The sequence below is a fragment of the Felis catus genome, chromosome D4, assembly GCF_018350175.1.
Source record: "Felis catus isolate Fca126 chromosome D4, F.catus_Fca126_mat1.0, whole genome shotgun sequence".
Taxonomy (NCBI): Eukaryota; Metazoa; Chordata; class Mammalia; order Carnivora; family Felidae; genus Felis; species Felis catus.
In genome coordinates, this window is record NC_058380.1 from 63,350,335 (window position 1) to 63,372,132 (window position 21,798).

At 43.4% G+C, this 21,798-nt stretch overlaps 1 protein-coding gene and 1 long non-coding RNA gene across 2 annotated transcripts; one reads left to right on the plus strand and one right to left on the minus strand.

Moving 5' to 3' along the window:
* Positions 1-1,592: 1,592 nt before the first annotated feature.
* ALDOB (aldolase, fructose-bisphosphate B) lies at positions 1,593-16,049 on the minus strand. Its single transcript, XM_006939334.4, has 9 exons — positions 15,961-16,049; positions 10,948-11,069; positions 9,682-9,893; positions 8,591-8,645; positions 7,554-7,714; positions 6,359-6,442; positions 5,291-5,465; positions 4,683-4,882; positions 1,593-2,101 (listed from the first exon to the last, which is right to left on the minus strand). The coding sequence occupies exons 2-9, from the start codon at positions 11,057-11,059 to the stop codon at positions 2,006-2,008; spliced, it is 1,095 nt and encodes a 364-aa protein (XP_006939396.1). The 5' UTR covers positions 11,060-11,069; positions 15,961-16,049; the 3' UTR covers positions 1,593-2,005.
* A 1,294-nt stretch (positions 16,050-17,343) lies between these two features.
* Positions 17,344-21,557, plus strand: LOC109493884. Its single transcript, XR_002148358.2, has 2 exons — positions 17,344-17,587; positions 21,303-21,557. It is a non-coding gene; the product is annotated as an uncharacterized LOC109493884 (long non-coding RNA).
* Positions 21,558-21,798: the final 241 nt, after the last annotated feature.

Consider the following 21,798-nt stretch of genomic DNA (forward strand, 5'->3'; position numbering starts at 1 on the left):
GGGAAGTGTAATTTGGCCTGGATCAAAATACATTGATTACAGATTCTTGCTCAACCAATAAATGATAGTCTAGGAGGTTTCTGTACAACATAGGGTGAGTGATGCTAAGTGAGCTCTAGATAAAATTCCTGGTGAAAGAGTTTGTCACATCAGGTGTTGCCAGCTTTAGGGGAGCTTAGCACATGGTAGGAGCTCAACTACTTGCTGATTGAATGAATGAATGAATGAATGAATGAATGAGGTAAGAAACGTAGAAGACCTACAACACTGGTGATAGAGGTTTTGAACACTGCCTGTTGTCCTGTCCTTACCTTCCTTCCTGGCCATGTGTCCATTATAAGAGAAAGAGACCTGGATTCTAATCTCTCAGCTCTATCCTAAACCCCCATGTGTGTGACCATCAGCAAGTAATTTCACTGCTCTAGGCTTGGTTTTATCATCTGTAAAGTGAAAGTCTCAGGCCAAATGATCTCTAAGGTAGGTTTGAATTGTTTATATGAATATAGCTGTCTTTAGAGAAGTAATACAAGTATACAGAAACAGACACTCAAGTGTGGTGGAGACACATGAGTTAAAAATTTTCTGTGTGCCCTACTCCCGGGTCTCTCTCCTCAAACAAAGCCCCTTTAGACTAATTCTGTCTTCCTGCCTTAAATACTTTGCTTATGCCTCTAGTTCTTAATTTATCTACTCCAAGCAATATCATTTATCTTTGTACTCTTCAAGACAAAAAATTTAGTTTACTACTTTCTCCTATATTTAATTATACATATGGATATTTTAGTGATTTCTATTCATTTCCTTTAATAGACTTAGAGGACTATTTCTTTTTTTAAGCACAATTTCTTAATCCATCAATTTTTAGTAATATCTTGACTTCCCACTAAGTGAATTAATGTTCCCTCACTTCTCTCCCTTTAATTTCCTAGCTTCTATCAGTTCAATCATTACTTTTATTCCCACCAAAATCATTATTTTTATATTGCACAAAATTAAAATAGTTAAATTCTCTTTTCTAACTATGGCTGTCTATAATGCTTTTTCTGTAGGTTAATTTTGAAAATTAAAGCCAATAAAGTATAATTGTGTGAATAGCATTCACTGCAAAACAAGGTAGCATGCTTAGATGTGCAGAGGGAGTGCATAGTCTATATCCCCAAACCTGAGCCACTTCAAGAGGAACCCTGCAGGCATCACAGCAACACTGATTCTCCCATAATACTCCGTGTGTTGCTTGAAATCACTTTACATTTTAGCTTGTTTCATATTATGAAGGGCTTTCATTTCAAAATATCCTCAAACTTGAAATTTAGCGTGGTAGCTCTGAAACTTGGCTGTACGTTGGAATCACCAAGGGAGCTGTTAAGAAACCCTGATATTTAGAGGATCCCACATCCACAGTTTCTGATTTAATTGGGCTGTGGTGTGGGCTGAGCATCTGGGAGTTTTAATTTTTGGCAGGTTATTCCCAGGAGTAGCCCAAGTTGAGGACCCTAACCATTAATGTCAGTCATGTCTAGTAGAGTCAAAGGTAATGAAATATACTGAGCCCTTTGGAAGCAAGAGCAAAAAATAAAACCTGATACTGGCCGAAGGCTTCTAGAACATTTTATTTCTTTGTTGGTTGCAGTTGTCTCCTTCATAACATATCACTGCTAAGATTGTTTAATGAGATGCACTTCTCTGCACTCAGCTTCTGTGATATTTGAATGTCGTTATTTGAATGGTTTTGTTTTCAAGTCTATTCTTTTCTTAGGTAGATACTCTGGGGCATGGGGAGCTGGAGCCGTTGGAAGGAAATTGCGTGAAATTTTGTCAGATCCTTGATATTCACACCTATGTTTTAGTAACTGATGTTTTTTCATTGAGTCTAAGAATTTAACAGGTACTGTGTTTCCAGTAGTTCAAATCTGATTTTGTCTAATGTCCAAGGTCAGTTGTTCTCTTTCAGCACTCCAGCCAAGGCATGTAGGAGAGCTAGAGGCAGGCTGGTTGGCCTCAGGTTCTAGTAGGAATAGCAGGCTGTGAAGAGAGACTGAGTGGAAGCAGCACCAGAAGAGCCGGAGTGAACATACTGTCCTTTAGCTGCCTGGCAGTTAGCCTAAAAAGCAAGCATGAGAGAGGACATGGGGTTAGAGCAAATGCAACCCTGTGCTTGACTCTCTCTGTCTCTCCTTTGAAACCAGCTCCACCTGCATTTGGATTTTTTTTTCTCCCACAGTGATTTTGCTAAATATTGATGCTGATAGCTTTCCTTTCCTTTTATGATACATTATCTCCTTTTTTATCCCAGCTTTCTGAGCATTTCTCAGGCAGGCTGAGGTTTGTGTCAGTTACTGAGAAGGTCTCTTTTTAGTACCAACGGTATTGCAACAACAGTACTAAAAGTTGAGAAACTTCTCATTGATATAGTGATAAGGGAATGGACATTTCAATCTGAACAGTGGAGAAGCTTGCAATGGCTGTTCAAGTCGTTTGCTAGGAAATGGTCCAGATATTATGCCAAAGGACCAGGCAAGGTATAGCCAGAGGTACAACACAGCAAATTAAAGAAATTATTCCAGGGGCGTCTGAGGGGCTCAGTTGGTTGAGCCTCTGACTCTTGATTTCAGCTCAAGTCGTGACCTCATGGTTGGTGAGTTCGTGCTCCAAATTGGGCTCTGCACTGACACTGTGAAGCCTGCTTGGGATTTTCCCCTCTCCCTGCCTCGCTCCCTCTGCCCCTCCCCCACTCACACTCACACTCTCAAAAAAAAATATTTCAAAAAAAATTTTCCATTTTCCATCTATATTTGTCCACAAGAATATATAATTTTTTGGAGTTGTAATTACACTATCATTTGATTCCTTGTATGAATTCCAATTAAAGATGAGTCCAGAATTACAAAACCTGCAATAATAATATTTGAATGCCCCTCGATGGTATCATGTCTTCAAGTCACTGTTGCTATAGTCTTGCTCTCTCTGGGACTTATTTCTACATCTACAGTGATTTTCAAAGTATGTTGCATGGACTTAAGCACTTCTTTAGGAATGAAAATTCTTTGGCTTGACCCCAGTTTTTCTCAATCAGAAACTTCAGTGGCTGGGGCCCAGAAGTCTGTATTTCCACACACCCTCCAGGTGATTCAGATGCATACTCAAGCTTGAGAACCACCATCCTGAATGATGAACTCAACTTCCCTTGTTTTGTGTGGATGGCCCTTCCAGCCCTTTCTTTCACAATCCCTCCATCATACTAGCTACATCTCCCCACCTCCTCAGCCACACATCAGCACAGCCAGACCCAGCTCTCCATCCTAACAAAGTCAAGAACTACCTCTAAAATCTCACACCTCTTTTATGCCTGTGGGATGTCTTCTAAGCTTCTCTGGGGCCTTCCTTTCTTTAATGTCTCATCACCAAACTTCTGGCTACGCTTGATTCCTTGCCCAGCCTCCTCTGTGATCAGCAAGCCACATTAGGGCTATTGCTCAAGTTCAGCACTGTCCTAGCTCCCTATTAAACTTTTACTCTGCTATCCTGCCATTTCCCACTGAGATTGATCTGGATCTTCCTGCATGATTAAGCTATTAGGAAACTTCAGGATCTAAGTTAACACACCACAAATTTACTCTCATTTCAGCCATACCGTGCTTGATGCTTGGCCATTATGTCTGGTCAGTCTCCTCCCAGGCTACTCCAACGACTATTCTGAGCTTCCCCAATGTTAATTAAGACTGAAATCTCCATTCCTTTATCACCCTCAACAGATGGCCTCAACTGGAATCAACTGCTACATCCCTTCACCTCTACAGACCTGATTCCAAACCCATTTTTTTTTCTTCTTTGCTGCCTCTTCCCTCCTTTCCAAGACCAACTCTGCCACCTGCATTTAAAATTTAGTTTCGTGCAATCTTGTTTCTTCTAACTCCTTGTCCTCTCAGTTATCCCCACTGCCCTTGTCTTTAATCTCTCCTCTGGCTCCTTTTGCTTTACACTTAAACATGCCAGGCTCTCCCCTATTTGGCTGAACCCTAAGCTCCCTGAAGGTGGTATCTGCATCTCCTTTATTCACCCCAGCCCTTGGGTCATACTAGGTATTCAAAAAGGAATGGTTACTGATTGAATAAAATCGTTTTAGTCCTTATTTCTCCTGGTATCCTTTCTGGGCCTTTTCCCACCAACATTCCTTCCTGACAACCTTTCCTCTTCTCTCTCTATTGAAATCGTTGAGCTGAGGGTCGCTGTATATGCTCCTAAATGCCAATGTCCGCTTTCCCTCAGCCTTTATTCTGAATCTCCCTGTAGCGTGTTACTACTGATCCCCTTGATACTTGTCTCCATTTGTTCCCAGGATCCTTGGTTCATATTATTGCTGCTTGTCATGATGGCTTTCTTCTTCATCTCCCCAAAATGAAAGGTGCCTGGGGTCAGTCCTTGGCCCTCTTATGTTCCTTCACCAGTGTCTCTGTGGAGATTGTCCTTCAGTCTGCTGTCATCAACTAAGCTCCCAGTGTGGATAATTCACAACTCTCTCTAGCCCTCTCCTTCCTACTGAGCTCTAATGCCACCTTTTCAAATATCTAGCAGACACTCTCTGGAGATACCATCATGGCCTGAAAAAAAAAGCAATGCTTCCCCAGGTAAGAAAGCTCCAAGTATCCACTTGATCAAGTAGCTAAGAAGCAGTAGCATCTTACCAGGGCCCGCTTCATGAAAGCCTCCTGGGTCGCCTTCTTGTTTGCAGCTTTGCCGCCCCAGGCAGCCAGTGCACTAGCCTGCAGGGCCCGTCCGTAGGAGAAACTTAGTTTCCAGGGTTTTGGTAGAGGGCAAAGGTTGATAGCATTGAGGTTGAGAGTAGCATCCTCTTCGCTCATGCCACCAGACAAAAAGCAGATACCTGGAAGGAAAGAAGCCATTCCTCTCTACTATTCCCAGTTTATGTGCCTGGCTTGAGAAAGCGAGCAATGAGCCTAAAAGAAATGTGATGCCTCAATCTTTTCTCTCTTTGCATGGAACTGGGTTGTAAAAATTAGTTAGCTTTTGCTGAGGTTAACTGGGCTAAAAAGAAAGGCTTTAATAAATAAGGAGGGTGATTAAATATTGAGGAAATAAATGGATTTTGTGCATTTGGACAGACTCAGGATATGTGGTATCATGGAGTATGAGGGAAAGTGCTGGCTGCCTCTGAGATACAGAGGTCTGTTTCCTGGAAAAAAGAAGACTTTTAGACAAACACAAGAGGTTGTGGAACTCCTTCACAGGATGAGAGCTAAGATCTCAAGTCAGAGGAGAAGGAAAGCCTTACCAGGAACAGCTGCAGGAACAGTACGGTGCAGAGCTGTGACAGTGGCCATAGCCACTTGCTCTGGCATATACTTCTTGGTACAGGCGTGTCCAGCGGTCACCATGTTGGGCTTCAGCAAGGTGCCCTCCAGGTAAACATGATGGTCATTCAGGGCCTTATAGACAGCAGCAAGGACCTGAAGGACAAGAGGTCCAAACAAGTGAAACCCAGAGCCAGCCTGACAGTCACCTGACCTTGGCACTTTTATGTCGCAGGGATGCGAGCCAAAGGTATTCTTGTATGAGGCTTGGCCAAAGCTTCCCAACCAGCTTCATCTCAGTCCACCTACTTTTGCAAGTGGAGAAACTGAAATCAGGTTACACTGCAAGTATGAATGAAGTACCTTCTAATTACATTTTTCTCACGTGATGCTCGTCTTATTTTTACCTATTTATTTATTTTTTAATATACAGGTTTTTAAATTTTTATTTATTTAAATTCAAATTAGTTAACATACAGTCTAGTATTGACTTCAAGGGTAGAACCCAGTGATTCATCACTTACATACAACACCTAGTACTCATCCCAACAACTGCCCTCCTTAATGCCCATCACCCATTTAGCCCATCCCCACCCACGTCCCCTCCAGCAACCCTCAGTTTGTTCTCTGTATTTAAAAGTCTCTTATGGTATGCCTTCCTCTCTGTTTTTAATCTTATTTTTCCTTCCCTTCCCTATGTTCATCTGTTTTGTTTCTTACATTTCACATTTACTCATCTTATTTTTAAATTTCTTTGTTTACATATAATGTAACTGATCCAAAAAGATAACAGGATTTACCAAAGGTCCCACAGCTGGGGACGTGGATTGTGAAATGCAAGTCTTAGTACAGAAAATTCTGTGCTTTTTCCATATGGAGAATACCATTGTGCCAAAAAAAAAAAAAAAAAAAAGTTTGATAAGTACCTCCTTACCTTCTCAATGCTACGTAATGATTCCAACTGAAGAACATTTCATATATCACAGCTGATATATGTTAAGTACCAAGATTTTTCAACTGGAATTGGGACTTTCATGTTCAAGACTTACCTTCTCAGTAACATACTGGCAGTGTTCCATGTCATGGTCTCCATCAGGAAGTACCTCTGGTTCAACAATGGGTACCAGCCCATTCTAAAAAGGGAAAAGGAAGAGGTAAAGAGCAGCTCTGCTCACTGTGATCCTTTCCTTAAGAAGATGTTTTACAGCTTCCTGGGGCACCTGGCTCAGTCGATTAAGCGTCTGGGCTCTTGCTTTCAGCTCAGGTCATGATCTCACAGTTTCATGAGTTCAAGCCCTGAGTCAAGCTCTGTGCTGGCAGCGAGGAGCCTGCTTGGGATTCTCTGTCTCCCTCTCTCTCTGTCCCTTCCCCACTCACACTGTCTCTCTCTCTCTGTCTCAAAGTAAGTAAATAAACTTAAAAAAAGATGTTTGACAGTTGCAGTTGGTATAAAATGGGGCCCTTATAGAGAAATACCATTCACTGACTTAAAGGCAGTGAAAAGAAATTTAATGGGATTTCTAAAGAGCATTTGTAGCTTGGCCAAAAAAGCACAGTGAGGTTTAAAAAAAAAAAAAAAAAAAAGTTCTCCTGGGAGTGAATAAAAAAAATAAAAACCCATAGTTTCTATAGATACAGATCATGCTAGAGATTATTCTAGCTACCTCAGAACCTAGTTGTCACCCATTTAGTGCAGTCAAGATCACTAAGAAAGATCCCCCTTGTGTGGGTTAATTAAGGAATTAAGCACTGTTTATAGTTCTGAGAATGTTGGTAACTCCAACATAACACCCACACAAGCAAATCAGACGTTAACTGGGATCCCAGGACACTTAAATGTATGTTGGAAACTAGTGTCAGGTCACCATCTTCCAAGATACTACTTGGATTGGGGCTAAATCAGAGCTGTCACTCTTGAGCTAGGGATCTCAGAGGATCACGTTTTAGATGTGATGGAGCATAGGCAAGCAAGTGCCCTGGCCCTAGGGGCTGGATCACTCGTAAGACTCAGCTTATAGAGCTTTGGCAGAGGGCAGCTGTTGATGGCATCAGCCTTTGGGTTCATAGCTAACTTGTGGAAGCAAATCTTACCCTACCATACCTAGCTATAGCAAAAGTGGTACAAAATGCCACCAGGATACAGGGGTGAGATAAGGTTCATGTACTCATAGTAAAATTGGAAAGAGAAGCTCTGAAGAAGGCTCTTTCCTACTGTTGTTTTAGCTCAAGGGGAAGGCTGAGCACCTGCTGACAGATGCTGGCGTAGCGGGCCAGGGCATTGGCATTTTCCTGGATGGCAAGGTTGGATGGACACTGGTTGTCAATCCTTAGCACAGCACGCCATTTCCCAAAGTCAGCACCATCTTTCTTGTACTGGGCACAGCGCTCAGAAAGGCCATCGAGCCCTGCAAGTCACAAAAGAGAAAAACACTTCTTTGCACCCTTATCCCTGATCCTTGGGGCACTGATGAAGTGAGGAAGTTCTTCTTTGCCTTACCTTTCAGTTGGTGGAGCTTAAGGACTGAAAACATCCAGGCAAATAAATATCAATCCCGATACTGTGCCCAAAGATCTGGGGCTTTATACTTTGTAAGAATAGAGGGAACTAATATTTGTTTAGTATTTACTATGTTCCAGGCATGATTCTAGGAATTTTGCATATTTCATCTAATTACCATAAGAATTCTAATAGTTAATATTATAGTAGTTTTACAGATGTGAAAACCCAGGCTACAAGAGGTTAAGTGGCTTTACCAAGTTTGCATAGCTAACAAGTGACAGAACAGGAATTCAAATTCCGCTTAGCTAACCCAAAGCTGTGATTCATACTTATCTACTTGGGCAGTGAAGTACCTTGCAAAATTGTCTAATTGGGAAGTGATAGGACCAGGAGTCAAACCCTGGTGAGTCTGATTCCAAAACCTGGGACGTTTCCTCTCTTCTGCTGCTGGATTTTTCTCTAAAACTTATACTCTCAGGTACAGAGTATCTTCTCTGCACAAAGCACTGTGGTAAGCACTTTATGTACCTTATCTAATTTAATTCCCACAACTATTCTGCAAAGCAGACACTGTCATCCCATTTTAACTGGCTCAGAACATTGACATGACTAGCTTGAGGTCACACAGTTATTACATAGAGGAGCTGGGATTGAAAAGCAGATGTGTGTGGCTCTAAAACCAGTGTGATATTCATATTTTGTTTTCCCTTGCTTCCCTCTTTGCTTGCCATCATTTCTAACACATATTGGCATGATTCATATCAGTGGGTGATATCCTTACCTTGAATGGTGGTTTCTTTGTTGGTTCCTGCAAGGGGAGCACCTCCCTGGTCTAACTGTGAACATAATTAACAAGCAATTAGCAGATGTCATGGGCCCCAGGAAAACACAAGCAGAGCCCCTGGTACTAATAGTTGTCATTTTTCATAAGCCAAGGAGTTGAATTCCAAAGGTGTGTTAGTAACAGGACGGAGGGAGGGGCAGAGACACACAATTCAGTCCACAGCAGAAGGGAAGTTACCTGGAAGGAACAATGCCTGAGTGTCAACACTAAGAAGATGGAAAGTATGGAAAACACTGGGAGCTTGGTAAATAAGAAGTAATCTGACAGTACCTGGGATGTAGAGGTGCCATGTAGGAGTAGCTCCCTTAAATTATGTGTCTAAGAGAAATTTCATGAGCACCTGCACATACCAGGCACTACATTATTCCAGGAAATCAAAAGAATAAAGACACAGTCCCTACTCTCGGCATACCAGAATCTGAGGTCATGAGCCAGAGAGGTAGACAGCCTGGGTTTGAACTGGCTCCAGTTTTGCCTTGCTGTGGGCAAGTTACCGCTATGCCTTGTAATTCCATTTTCTTGCCTCATCTCTAAAATTAGGATAATAACTAAACTGACCTCCAGAGGTTATGAGGAAGATTAAAGGAGCACTTGGAGTTGTAAGCACTCAAATGATACTAGTTTTCAATCCTGAGCTCATGTGGTTTGAGATAACAGAGTTATAACTGAATGGTAAATGCTTCAATAATAATAGTGATCCTGAAATAAATAATAATTATGTGACAGGAACTGTTTTATAAACTCCTCATTCTTATAAGTGCCTTATGAGGTACGCCCTACTATTCCCATTTTAGAAATGGAGAAACTGAGACACCAGGAGATAAAGTACCTTATAGAAAACTTGGCTGGAAGAAGAAGGCACTGACACAAAAGTCTAGAAGAGGATCTGGTCCTCAGGGGGAAGATGATGCTGGAAAGGAGTACTAATGACAGTTGGATGATGAGGGTGTCCAGAGTGTTGGCCCAGTGACTGTGCTGAGAGTTGGGCTGGGATGAGGCACAAGGGAGGTGGAAATGGAAGTATTTACCTTGATTCCCACCACAATCCCCTTTTCCTTGAGGATGTTTCTGAACAGCTTCCCCTGACTGTCCTTCTGGTAGAGGGTCTCATGGAAAAGGATCACGCCCCCGATGCTCTGGTTGATGGAGTTGTCTACGGTAAAGAGGATTTCCCGGAACTGCCGGCGGTTTTCCTCAGTGTTCTCCACCTTGATCCTCTGCAGGCGGTTTCCCATGGTGCCTATAAGGTGGGCGGGCCAAACGCAGCTGGAGGGGCAAGCCAGAGCTTTACTGCTGGCCTCCTCCACTCTAGCTCAGCGACCCTCAGCAGGACGGCAAGACTCTGTTTTATTCAGATCTTCAAAACTGTCTCCCTTTTGGCTCCCTCAAGAAAGACCTGGGCTGCTGTCAGGATGCTGGTTAGGAAGTGCATGGAATGGACATGTCAGGGTCCAGGTGGGTGGAAGCCACCATTGGGTCCAAGTGGGTTTGTAAGGCCCTCAGACCTCTCTAGCCACCCCCACCCACCACCCCCAGGTCCAGCCCTCAATCTGACTAGACGATACAGTAGAAGGAGGGATGGGGCGGGCTCTTGACTCCTCTAGCTTCTATCATTTTATGGTGGGCCATAGAGGCCGGCCACAACCCTCCCTTGTGCCATCCTGGGCTTCTCTCAGCCACAAGCCCTTCCCTGTTCCAGTTATGGACACTTCCCTGCCTTCCCTGACCTTCCTTAGCTGACTTTACACTGACTTCTCAGCAGCAGAGGTCTGTGTATCTGACCTCATTCTTATTACTGAGTTCCTGGCCTTGCTATAGTCTATATTCAAAAGATCCCTGGCAGGGCACCTGAGTGGCTCAGTCAGTTAAGCATCCAACTTCTGCTCAGGTCATGACCTCGTGGTTCAAGAGTTTGAGCCCCACACTGGGCTCTGTGCTGACAGCTCAGAGCCTGGAGCCTGCTTCAGATTCTGTGTCCCCCTCTCTCTCCACCCCTCCCCTGCTCCTACTCTCTCTGACTCTCTCTCTCTCTCAAAAATAAATAAAACATTAAAAAAAAAAACCCAAATGATTTCTGGCAAGGGGGCCTTAAAATGGAGGGCTTGAGTCTCTTCCTTTGTTTTTCAGAAATCTACCCACTGGAACTACAGGACTCAAAATGTCTATGTTTACTGGGTCTTCTGCTCCCATTGCTGTGTACCTTTACTCCTCCGAGAGGAAAGAATATGATTGTTGATTGCCTTTGCTAAGTTGTAGAAATAAGAATACACTTGTATGATGTTACTTGCACTCACCTACGGACTCATCTGCAGCCAGGATCCCCTTCCCATTGGCAACAATGCGCTGGGCGATTTCTGAGAGCTCCTTCTTCTGTTCTGAGGTGAGGGCTGGAAATCGGTGGGCCATGGTGACAGGTCTGGAAAAGAGTGTGGGAGTGTCCTGAACAGAACTGCAGGTGGATCAGACAGGTTCATGACCAAGACAGCCAATGTATGCTACCAAGCCCTGTGGGCCCCTCTATTTCTGAACCATGTCCATAATGGATAAACAAATGAAGCCTGGGTTTTTCCCCCTCTAGCTTAAGTAGTTGCAATTAGCCATGATGGAGGAAGGTGGGATGCCAAATTTCATGGTCATCCTAAATAGAACGTCTTCCAGGAGACCTTTGGGTTCACTGATTCTGAGACTGAACCAGTTAACTAGTGACCCACTCAAATCTGACAAATAGACGGCACTGCGGTCATTGACTATCCCTCCGTGGATCTCTGGTGCCTTTGGGTGCTCTGGATGACTTGAAGCCAGGACAGTGAGGCTTTCAGCCTCGATGGCCATCTCCCATTTTATTCTGTTAGCCTGAATTATTCTTTGGTTAGCACGCTTGAGAGGAGGAACTGCCATTTGGCCTTGCAGTTAACCTCCCTTCGGCTTTGGGACATAGAGTATGGTGTGCAAGTCTCTTTTTTCTTATATTCGACCACCTATGACACCATTTGGGATATAAGGGGAGGATTTTCCCTAAGTGGCTCTGGACTGGAGGCTCCCATGGACTCTAGGATCACTCTGTATGCCAAAGTCATACAGTGATCCCTGCTCCAATCCCTCTCAGCTTCACTGCTCTAGCAAAGAGAGACTCTGGTTTGAAGATCCCCTATGCAAGCACCCTCCTCAGCAGTGGCCCTCTGAAAAGAATCTTGCCTCTGTTCGGCTGCCACCTTGGGCTAGTCAAAAATGCAAGCTCCCAGCACTCTCATCTGGATGTTAGAAAGAGTAATTTTGCAGGTGTTGGACTATCAAAGAAAAAAAAATGGTGGTAAGGATTATCTTGAATGGTGTCCTATTCATTCCTATGACCTCCTCCTTTCCCTGGTCTTCTCCCTCTCAAACACTCATCCATAGGGTAGATGCCCCATGCCTGCTTTCTACTTCCTGCAAGCACAGGGACATCTCAGTTCTCATTTAATCCACTCAGCAATGGGGTAACCAAGGCAGCTATTATCTTCATTAGTTAACCAGCAAGTTAATACCCAGAGAAGTTAACAGACTTGCCCATGGTCTCAGCTAGGATGAGGCAGAGCTCCCCACCCAGTGCTGCCCCGCATGGCAAATCAATTTCTTCACATTTTCTGCATCCCTTCAAGGCAGGGTTGATATAAGAAGTGGATGGCTACTGAACTAATTCACAAGAGGGTGTCATTGATGCCACTCTCACTTCAACAGGGGTTCTCGCATTAACCCCAAAGAGTGGAACCACAGCACTGTCACTGGGGACAGACAGGATAGACTAATGGGCAATGATCTCTAGAGAAGATGATCTTCTGAGACCCCTCCCATCCCAGCCACCTGAAGATAGGGTTTCCCCTCATTTATATATTAGTTCCTAAGCTTGTATTCGGGGATTACTAACTTTAAATCTGGCCACTAGTTCTTTATGTGGATAAAAGCCAACCTGAAATTGGTGACCTTCAGACCAAAGTGCAGATTTTCTCTCTCAGTTCAGGTAATTGCATAAAGGAATTAACAAATAAGAAATAAAGATGTTTCCCTGATGAAACAAAAGGAAAACATCACCCAATAATAGCAAATGACCATTTATTGCCAAGTACTCTGCTAATTGCTTTACATGCACTATATAATTTATTCCTCATTATACCCTCAGAAGGCAGCTGGGCTTCTCCCCTCCCCCCACACACATTATATAATAGATAAGGAAAGAATATAAGAAAGTTTAATTATTTGTCCAAGGACATGTAACTAATAAGGCACAAAGTTAGGATAAGGGGCAGTACTCCCCTCTTTCAAGGAAAGAGTGAGCCTGGTGAAAGGAATCAGCCTTTGGGTGACTCTGATGTCCCCAATAACACCCCCAGAGTACTTGTTGATGACACCCCCAGAGGACCCAAAATCCTTGGGCTGTGGTTCATCAGCCTTACACTATAGAGCTTGTCGATTAATAAACATCTCATATATTCACACAGGGTTTTGATCCTAGGTCAGACAGACCTGGGTTCAGACACTGGCTCTGCTTCCTCCTCACTGGGACCTTGAGCAAGTCAGTAACTTCTCTGAGTCTTAGTTTACTATGGAATAAATGGTGCTAATATCTGCTCTGGTTGTCTCACTGCCAGGTCTAATGTAACTTGTGAGCACCCGTACTCATTGTAGTTGCTCCAAATATGTTCGTCGAATTAATTGCATGATAAATTGGAAGATGTTTTATAATGCATTATGAAAATGTTGGATATTACTATATATCTCTTTATAAATGTTAAAAAAAATAATTACCCAAGATCCCATGTTTCTATATACTACCAAGTTATTTTTTTAGTCTGAGTGTGCTGATTCAACCAGAAAAAAAAAACAGAGAAAAGGTCAAATTGAACCAATACTGCTTATGGGAAGTTAAACTTCTACAGAGAGATTAAAGGTCTGTATCACATCAGCACAAATGTTGCCCCTCTGTTAATCATAAAACAGGGTCACAGACCAATGTTCATCCCTGGAGACAGGAAGATAGCCAGGAGTGGGTGACCGTGGAGAGTGATTTCTGTGCTCCCCAGCCTCTGCTCACTGAGGTCTCAAGCCGATTTGTTTTTAAAGTGTGATAGGAAGTTGTTCACATTGTATTATTACAATGGGGGGTGGGGGGAGGAAGCAAGTTTCAAGGAAGTATGTAATATTTAGTATCATTCTTTTTTAGTTAAAAAAAATGGTTTGGGGCGCCTGGGTGGCTCAGTCGGTTAAACATCCGACTCTCAGTTTTGTGTCAGGTCGTGATCTTGCAATTTCGTGAGTTCAAGCTCTGCATCAGGCTCTGCACTGACGGCATGGAGCTTGGGATTCTCTTTCTCTCTCTGCCTCTCCCCTGTCCATGCCGTCTCTGTGTCTCTAAAAATAAATAAATAAACCTAAAAAAAAGTTTTTTACTGGTATAACACATACTGTTTGTGCATCTATGTAAGCAGAGAGTAACCACCCTGGAGTTACTTGTGGGGACTGAAATGGGATGGAGTGACCCTCACATTTTACTTTATAAATTTTTTGTAATGTTTGATTTCTCAATGAATAGGTGTATATATTACATTATTTATTATACGTAATATATTAACAGGTGATACATACACAAATCTGGGAGAAGTTTGTATGGAAATATGAGAATAGAAGGTAATCACAGAAAAACAGAAGTGCAAGTGACCTCAGAGATGTCAACCCTGCCAACTTTAAAGATGGGGAATCTGAACCTGGGAAAGAATATGTCTGATGCCCCTCCTAAATTGTGATGCCCTGGGGTTATAAACCACATCCTACTGGCTTCTGACTTGGAATCCTTTTTCCAATCCTTTTTTAGAAAAATAGCAGATGAAACCTACAGTTCTTTCTGCCTTCCTTGAAGAGGTTCTGTGAAAAGATAATGATTTGTAAAAATGAATATTTAACTCCTAGAGAAATATAAGGGAGTAAAGAGTCCATTCGCTTCTCCATGTGCAAGGCAGATGGGCTTTCAAGAAGACATGAGGAGCTAATACATTGAAAGCCTATGACCTCCAGGCACTGCGAGCAAGATTTTACATATAGATGTGTGAAGATGCCCACAGCTTCATTACCCACCCACCCACACCCATGTCACGGTGACAAGCGCAGTGAGATGCCCTATGACAGCTTGATCCCTGATGCTTTGAACACACATGAGGTAGCTCAGAAAGAGAGCTGAGTGTTGCTCTTTCTTCTAAACTGGCACCTAGGTCAAAGGCACTTCTTGGTCTCCATCCAGCACCTCAGGCTTTAGCGTAGGTCTGGGGTGGTCCCCAGATGTGCCTTGGCTTAATGGCAGCAGAGCCCAAGCCCCTACTGGATCCCAATTGGCTAACGGAGCCCTAGGTAACTAGAAAGAAGTTTATTTTAAAAGGCAGCATCTCCTGGGGTGCCTGGGTGGCTCAGTCCCACTCTGGATTTTGGCTCAGGTCACGATCCCACAGTTCATGGGATCAAGCCCCCTGTCAGGCTCTATGCTCGCTCAACAGGGCAGAGCCTGATTGGGATCCTCTCCCTCCCTCTCTCTCTCTGCCCCTCCCTTGTGCATAAAGGCAGCATATCCTCATAAGACATCTATTTTTCAGACAGTAGAACAAATATCCTAAAGTACGTCAGCAGCTTCTGAGTTATTCCAAATAACTTAAACTGTAGGATCTTCAAAGTAGGAAATGTTACAGAAAGCATCAAACAAGTGGAAATTTGACAATTCATAAACAAATGATGATGGTGCTCTGTGACAATTCCCAGCCTGTTCCATTTTCTCATTTGAGCAGTGGGTGAAGGCAAGGGTAACAAGCAACATACACCAGGAGCTCATTTATGTGACAAAGGAGCTTCAGCGCCAGCACTAGTAGGAATAGGAAGAGAATGAAGAAAATGACATCAGGCAATAGATATGTAAACAAATCATTGAATTAAGCAGTTGTCATGGGGAGAATAGAAATGAGCAGGAACCTCAAAACATGATTGGCACCTAACCAAATAAGTGCATTCAAGCTGTTTCTCCTAGGCCAAAGACAGAAGAGCTTTCATGCAGGTCACACTGGGAGCTGACATCCATCCTGAGCATTTTGCCTCCAAAGAGTCAGCAAAGGTGTGGATGAACATTCACGCTTAGGGAGGAAAATCATTTCAGTACAACATCACATTTTCAGCCACCATCAAGTTTCTCCTGAAAACAAAAGCAAACAGACTTTCTCCTCTACCTGTGTAGTGCCATTGTTAACCCCTTACTCCCAGGTACCGTCCAGGCAGACAAAGGAAGTTCTTTTACTTACAGTTTGTGGGGGAGAGTCCTCTTAGGTATCAGAAGCTGTGGACGAGGCAGCAGCCGCCAAATAGGACGAACCTTTGGGAACACACAGTTTTTATAGAGGTCTTGTCAAAGTTTGTTTGTTGTGGGTTTTTTTTTTAACTTTCACCCTCCCCTACCCACCTTGGCCTGATAGGGAGGTGTTTATCCGATACCTGGTTGGCTCATAACCAGCCAATCCTGATCACGCTCACACACTCACTGGACTCACAGAATGTTAAAGCTACAGTGGATATCTGGAGACCATGTAGTTCTTAACCTAGACATCATTTTTCAAGTGAGGAAACTGAGGCCCAGAGGATTAGGGGATTCCCTTAAGTCACAGAGCTAGTAAATTACAGAGCTCTAGAGCCACCCAGAGAAACTGGGAAGAATGTCACTCTTGCTATAGCACTTACTAAACACATGACTTTGGCCAAGGCTTTATGTCGGTTTGTTTCTTTTCATTTCTGCAGGCCTTAATATCCTCCTCTGTAAAATGGGATCTCAACTTCACGAGAGCATTAAATGAGTTTGCAAAGTCCTTGCACACATTAGGCATGAAAGATCCTTCCTATTCCCCAAGAACCAAGCTTGGCCCCATGATGTTTTTAATACCAGAACACACTGTATTTACCCCATTCCCATTCTCTCTTACACTTTACACGTTTGTCTTTAACTTTGCTAAAAAACAGAATAAAACCCAGAGTGATTGGTATAAGCCATCAGTTTTCCTAGATATACACTGTGTGGGTGTGGGTGCATTCTACAGGGTTCTTTTTTTTCCTGATCACTAAACCAAAACCTAATTCAAGAGAAGGCAAATAAAAATAGTGTCTGCTTCCTCAGGCAAATAATGAACATGGCAAATAAGAGTTATGTGGAAATCTAAAAATAATGGAGTGGCCACGATCACAGGAAAGTATAAAATTTTCAGGAACCTATTCCTTTGGAATAACTCATAAAATGGGAGGAAAAAGACCCTAAAAACCAAGTGCCCAGTGGTATAGAGTGTAACACTCTAATGAATGAACCGTCAATGAAATGAAAGAAAAAGAAGCAAAGAACTAAGCTGTCTTAACATCAGAGTCTAGGCTCAGACAGCTTCTAAAAATGGGGGAGTGTTAGACATTGAATGTGATTGTGAAAGGAAATTGAAATGTTTGAAACACAAAATTGAAGCTCATTTGCCTAGGGAAGGTTTGGCCAAGCAAGGCCTGTCCTAAGGATCACAGGGGGCTAGGCCAAGTACAGACCATTGGCATTCTTTTTTTTTTTTTTTTAAACATTTATTTATCTTTGAGAGACAGAGACAGAACATGAGCAGGGGAGGAACGGAGAGAAAGGGAGACACAGAATCGGAAGCAGGCTCCAGGCTCTGAGCTGTCAGCACAGAGCCCGACGTGGGGCTCAAACTCACGAATCGTGAGATCGTGACCTGAGCTGAAATCCAGTCGGAAGCTTAATTGACTGAGCCACCCAGGCGCCCCTGGTGTTCCTGACTCCACTTGCCACCTGAAGGCACGCTTTCTGGTTTCCCTGTGTCTGCCTGGTGCTCCTTCAAGCCCCTGGTGCTTGATTCATCAGACCACGATGATCTGCTCTGGGGACATGTGAGTTTCATCAGATTTGCTTTGTGTCAAAGGAGAATGGAGGAAGAGAAGGTGGACAGTGACGAAAGAGTGCTGAGTAGGATTAGTGACAGCCATTGGCGTTCAGGGCTGGAGTGTCAGAAGTGTGACTAAATCGTGCCACCCACTGAGAGATGCATGGTAGAAATCATTTTACTTACGCTCCCAGCACGAGTTCTTCTTGCTAGAACAGTGGCAGCAATAACAATACTAATAGCTGTGTTTAGAGGTGTTATGATGCATCTGGTTCTCCCTATACACGATTTGCAATCGCAGCACCCCTCTGTGGAAGGGTTTATTACTCCTGTTTTCTGGATAAGGAAACTCTGGTTCAGAGAGAGCGAGGAACTTGCCCAGAGTCACAGGACAGGTACACGGGGACGCTGCCTCCTCCAAGCCAGCGGTCTAAAGCAGAGCTGCTTACCTTTTGGCGACCACAGACCGCATAGATTAGTCCTTCCCCTCCCCGCCTCCCAGCAGTTTATAACCTTGGACATTAACCTGCATTCATCAGGGAAGAATGCCTTGCGTAGGCAGACCTGGGTGGCCCTGACTTGCTGGGCATCATTTCACGTGGACAGCAGCCTGGCCAGGCATGTCAGAGGATCACTACCATGCTCACCCCTAGTGGTGCCACCAGCATTTGGCCGCCTCCACGGTTTGATGTGCAACTGAAACTCAAAGTTCAGGAAAGCAAGGATAAGGCTTACCGGAACATAGAGACAACACAGACTGCTAACAGGGTTTTGGTTCTTTTTGTAAGTCTCTTAACTTAGTAAAATGTTCAAAACTGAGGTGCCACAATATGCAGAAAGAACATGGGACTTGGGCACTATGAAACCCTGGGGAATCCTTCAATCTCTTTGATGCTCAGTTTTGCTATTTGTAAAATGGGCTAGCGATGCCTCCATCCGAAACGGATTATGAAGCAGGAATGAAATGACATATGATGAGGCATTTAGCACACAGTAAATTTGTATTAAATGGCTTGATCTGAATATATAACTCTGGTTTAGAAGTCCCCAGTTGCAGACTCTTCTAACAGAAGCGTACCTCCACAACTGCCATGTTTATTCTCCACTCCCTGCCCTACTCTAGATACTTTGGATTTGAATATGATATCTACGTAAGTCAACTGACAGGCCATGAGTTCAATGTTTTCATGAGCACTATGAAGTCTGAGTCCACAAACTTACACATGCAAGTTAATCTCCTATATATCATAGTTACACTCAATATAGGCTTAGTAATATTATAAGGGTGCCTGGGTGGCTCAGTCAGTTAAGCGACCGACTTTGGCTCAGATCATGATCTCATGGTTCATGAGTTCAAGCCTCGCATCAGGCTCTGTGCTGATAGCTCAGAGCCTGGAGCCTGCTTCGGATTCTTTGTCTCCCTCTCTCTTTGTCCCTCCCCTACTTGCTCTCAATCTCTCTCTCTCTCTCTCTCTCTCTCTCTCTCTCTCTCTCAAAAATAAATAATAAACATTATAGGATTAGTAATACTACAGAGGAAGAACTTTCCTAAAAAGGGGTCACATCTACACAATGGAAGGAAGATCCACGATTGGGTCAATATGGCCTTTTAAAATATCGTTTCTAATCTGTGGTACAGACATTTCCTTACTATCTTGCAATCTGCTTAGTGGTTGGGATGGTTTCAGGGCCCTGAAAGCAGTGGCCCTTATTTTGGTCACAGAGATAGAGCTAGTGTTATTTCAACATAGCTCACAGCATTTTTACTGAGGTTGTACGTATAAGGCATTTTGTTAGCTACAGAGGCATTTTGCAGAGAGTACACTTTTGTAGAGAACACAAGATGATTAAGACTGGCCTGTTGTCAAGAAACCTCTAAGAAGTGGGAAGAGAGGGTTGAGGTCAGGACCAAATAAAATCAAACCAAATAAGAGAATGCATTTGAAAGTACAAGAGATTGTGGTGGTGGTCGTGGTCGCTGTGATTGCAGTGTTCAGTGAAGACTCCATGAAGAGACATGAAAGAAAAGTCTAGATAGTCTGGATTGCTACATGGCCAAGTTAGCCTCCATACCATCTGATTCAGCACGTCAGACTACAAGATCTATGTGCAGAAAGACAGTGATAATTTAAGATTATCTAAATTCAAGGGGCGCCTGGGTGGCTCAGTCAAACGTCTGACTTCAGCTCAGGTCATGATCTCGTGGTTCATGAGTTCAAACCCTGTGTTGGGCTCTGTGCTGACAGCTCAGAGCCTGGAACCTGCTTTGGATTCTGCGTCTCCCTCTCTCTCTGCCCCTCCCCTGCTCACGCTCTGTCTCTCTCTCTCTCTCTCAAAAATAAATAAACATTTAAAAAATTTAAAAAAAAAGATGATCTAAATTCTAGGTCTTAGAAATACCACCCCCTTGAGACTAGAGACAACTAAAGCCAGAATATGATAAAGAATGAGGTTTGCCTTGTCTGAGGAAACTCCTATGTGCAGTTAGGACGCTGCAGAGGCAGAAGCAGTTAGAAAGAATGGGGCTGCAGAATTTCAGAATTAGAGTGTCCAGTAGTTCTCTGACAGGAAAGAGTTACACTGTGGTCAGCAGTGACCACAAGCCCCCGTTGTCCCATATTCCCTCCTGGAGAGTTGTTTACTGCCTTGTCAGTGTTTTCTCTCTGCCTTTTGCTCAATCATATCAAAGTCCAATTTTTCCCTCACTATCTAATCAGGACTGTGGGTGACTTATGTCATTTATGACCCCCACCGTGTATTTTTTTCCCCACCATTCCTTATCTCTTTGGTGAAACTGTTTGGTGTTTAAGTGAGAACGTATTGTGTTCTAGTACAAAGAGCCACGGATAAGGAGCCACAAGATCTGGGTGGTGGTCTAGTTCTGCCCCTGGCTAGCCATGGGACTGAAGGAAACCACGTTTTCTCAGCCTCCCGTCCCTGATGGGCAAAGTGGGCCTAGCAATACCACTCCTGTGTAATTTTTCCATGTTGTTGCACAGAGTGAACAATATCATCTAAGTGAGTGCTTTGAAAACTATAAAGTCCCAGCTAATTACAAGGTGACTAAACCATGTTCTTCATGGAAGCAAACATCACCAATGCTCCGTGGCGTGCGTGTGCACACTCACACACGCATGAGAATCAGAAAAGAAGGTTCTAGTCCTAGTTCTGCTCTGAACATCTGGAAGATATTGCCCAAGGGAGGGTATTACCATTTGTTGACCACCTACTCCTTACAGGGGCTTTTCTGGGCACTTTGCATAGAGTACATCATTCAGTCCCCACTGCATCAGCCAGGTAGGCATTGTTTTGGAGAGGAAGGAGTTGATCCTGTTTCTGGCCCAAGGGCACACCATTAGTAAGTAGCAGGGCAAGGACTTTTAAATACAGATCTCTAAAGCCATCCTAGGACCTTCTATGGGACTATGCATCATCCATGCGGTGAAGGAGGGATCCCTTCTAGCTGTGATATTCTATGGTCTTTCCCCCTGAAATTGTGTGATTTTGACATACATGGTTATCCTAAAACAAAGAAAATGGTTTTAAACAATAATATAAGAAGCTTAAATTAGACCATAAAATGCTTTCTTTTGGGAAGTATTGTTAAGATGGATTATTTATTGATTAGAAATCTTCAAAATGCTGATGTGTATGAAAGAAACCGGGTAGTTCTAAGTCCCTGTCTCCTATTCCCCTACCCCTTGGTTTGCTTTATCCCATAGGAATGAAGAGTGCCAGGCTGACCAGATCCTGGAAAGTTGGATAAAAGGTCCAGACTCTGAGCGGCAGCCAGCCAGCCAGCCAGTATATGCAAATGGTGGACCAGTCACTTGCTTAGTGACCACATCGGTGCCACCTACTCTCCCACAAAATGAAGAACAGGGTCACTCAGCCTCCTAGGTAATTAATCCAGTTACCTGAAAACTCAACCCTGTGCCTTTCTGAAGGCCCAGACATAAATTTTTTTGGCAAGTCAATATTTTTTTGTTGTTGTTGTTATTAAGAATTTGGACTTTGAAGTCAGACAGAACTTACCCTTAAATTCTGGCTCAGAGCTTCCTAGTCGTGTTACTTTGGGCAATTCCTCTAAGCTTTTTGAGCCTCAGTTTCCCTAGCAGCAAAAGGATAATAATAAGATGTGACCTATGACATTGTTGGAGGATTGGATTGAATAATGAGCAAAAAGGGTTATGCATGATGCCTGACAAAAATTAATTA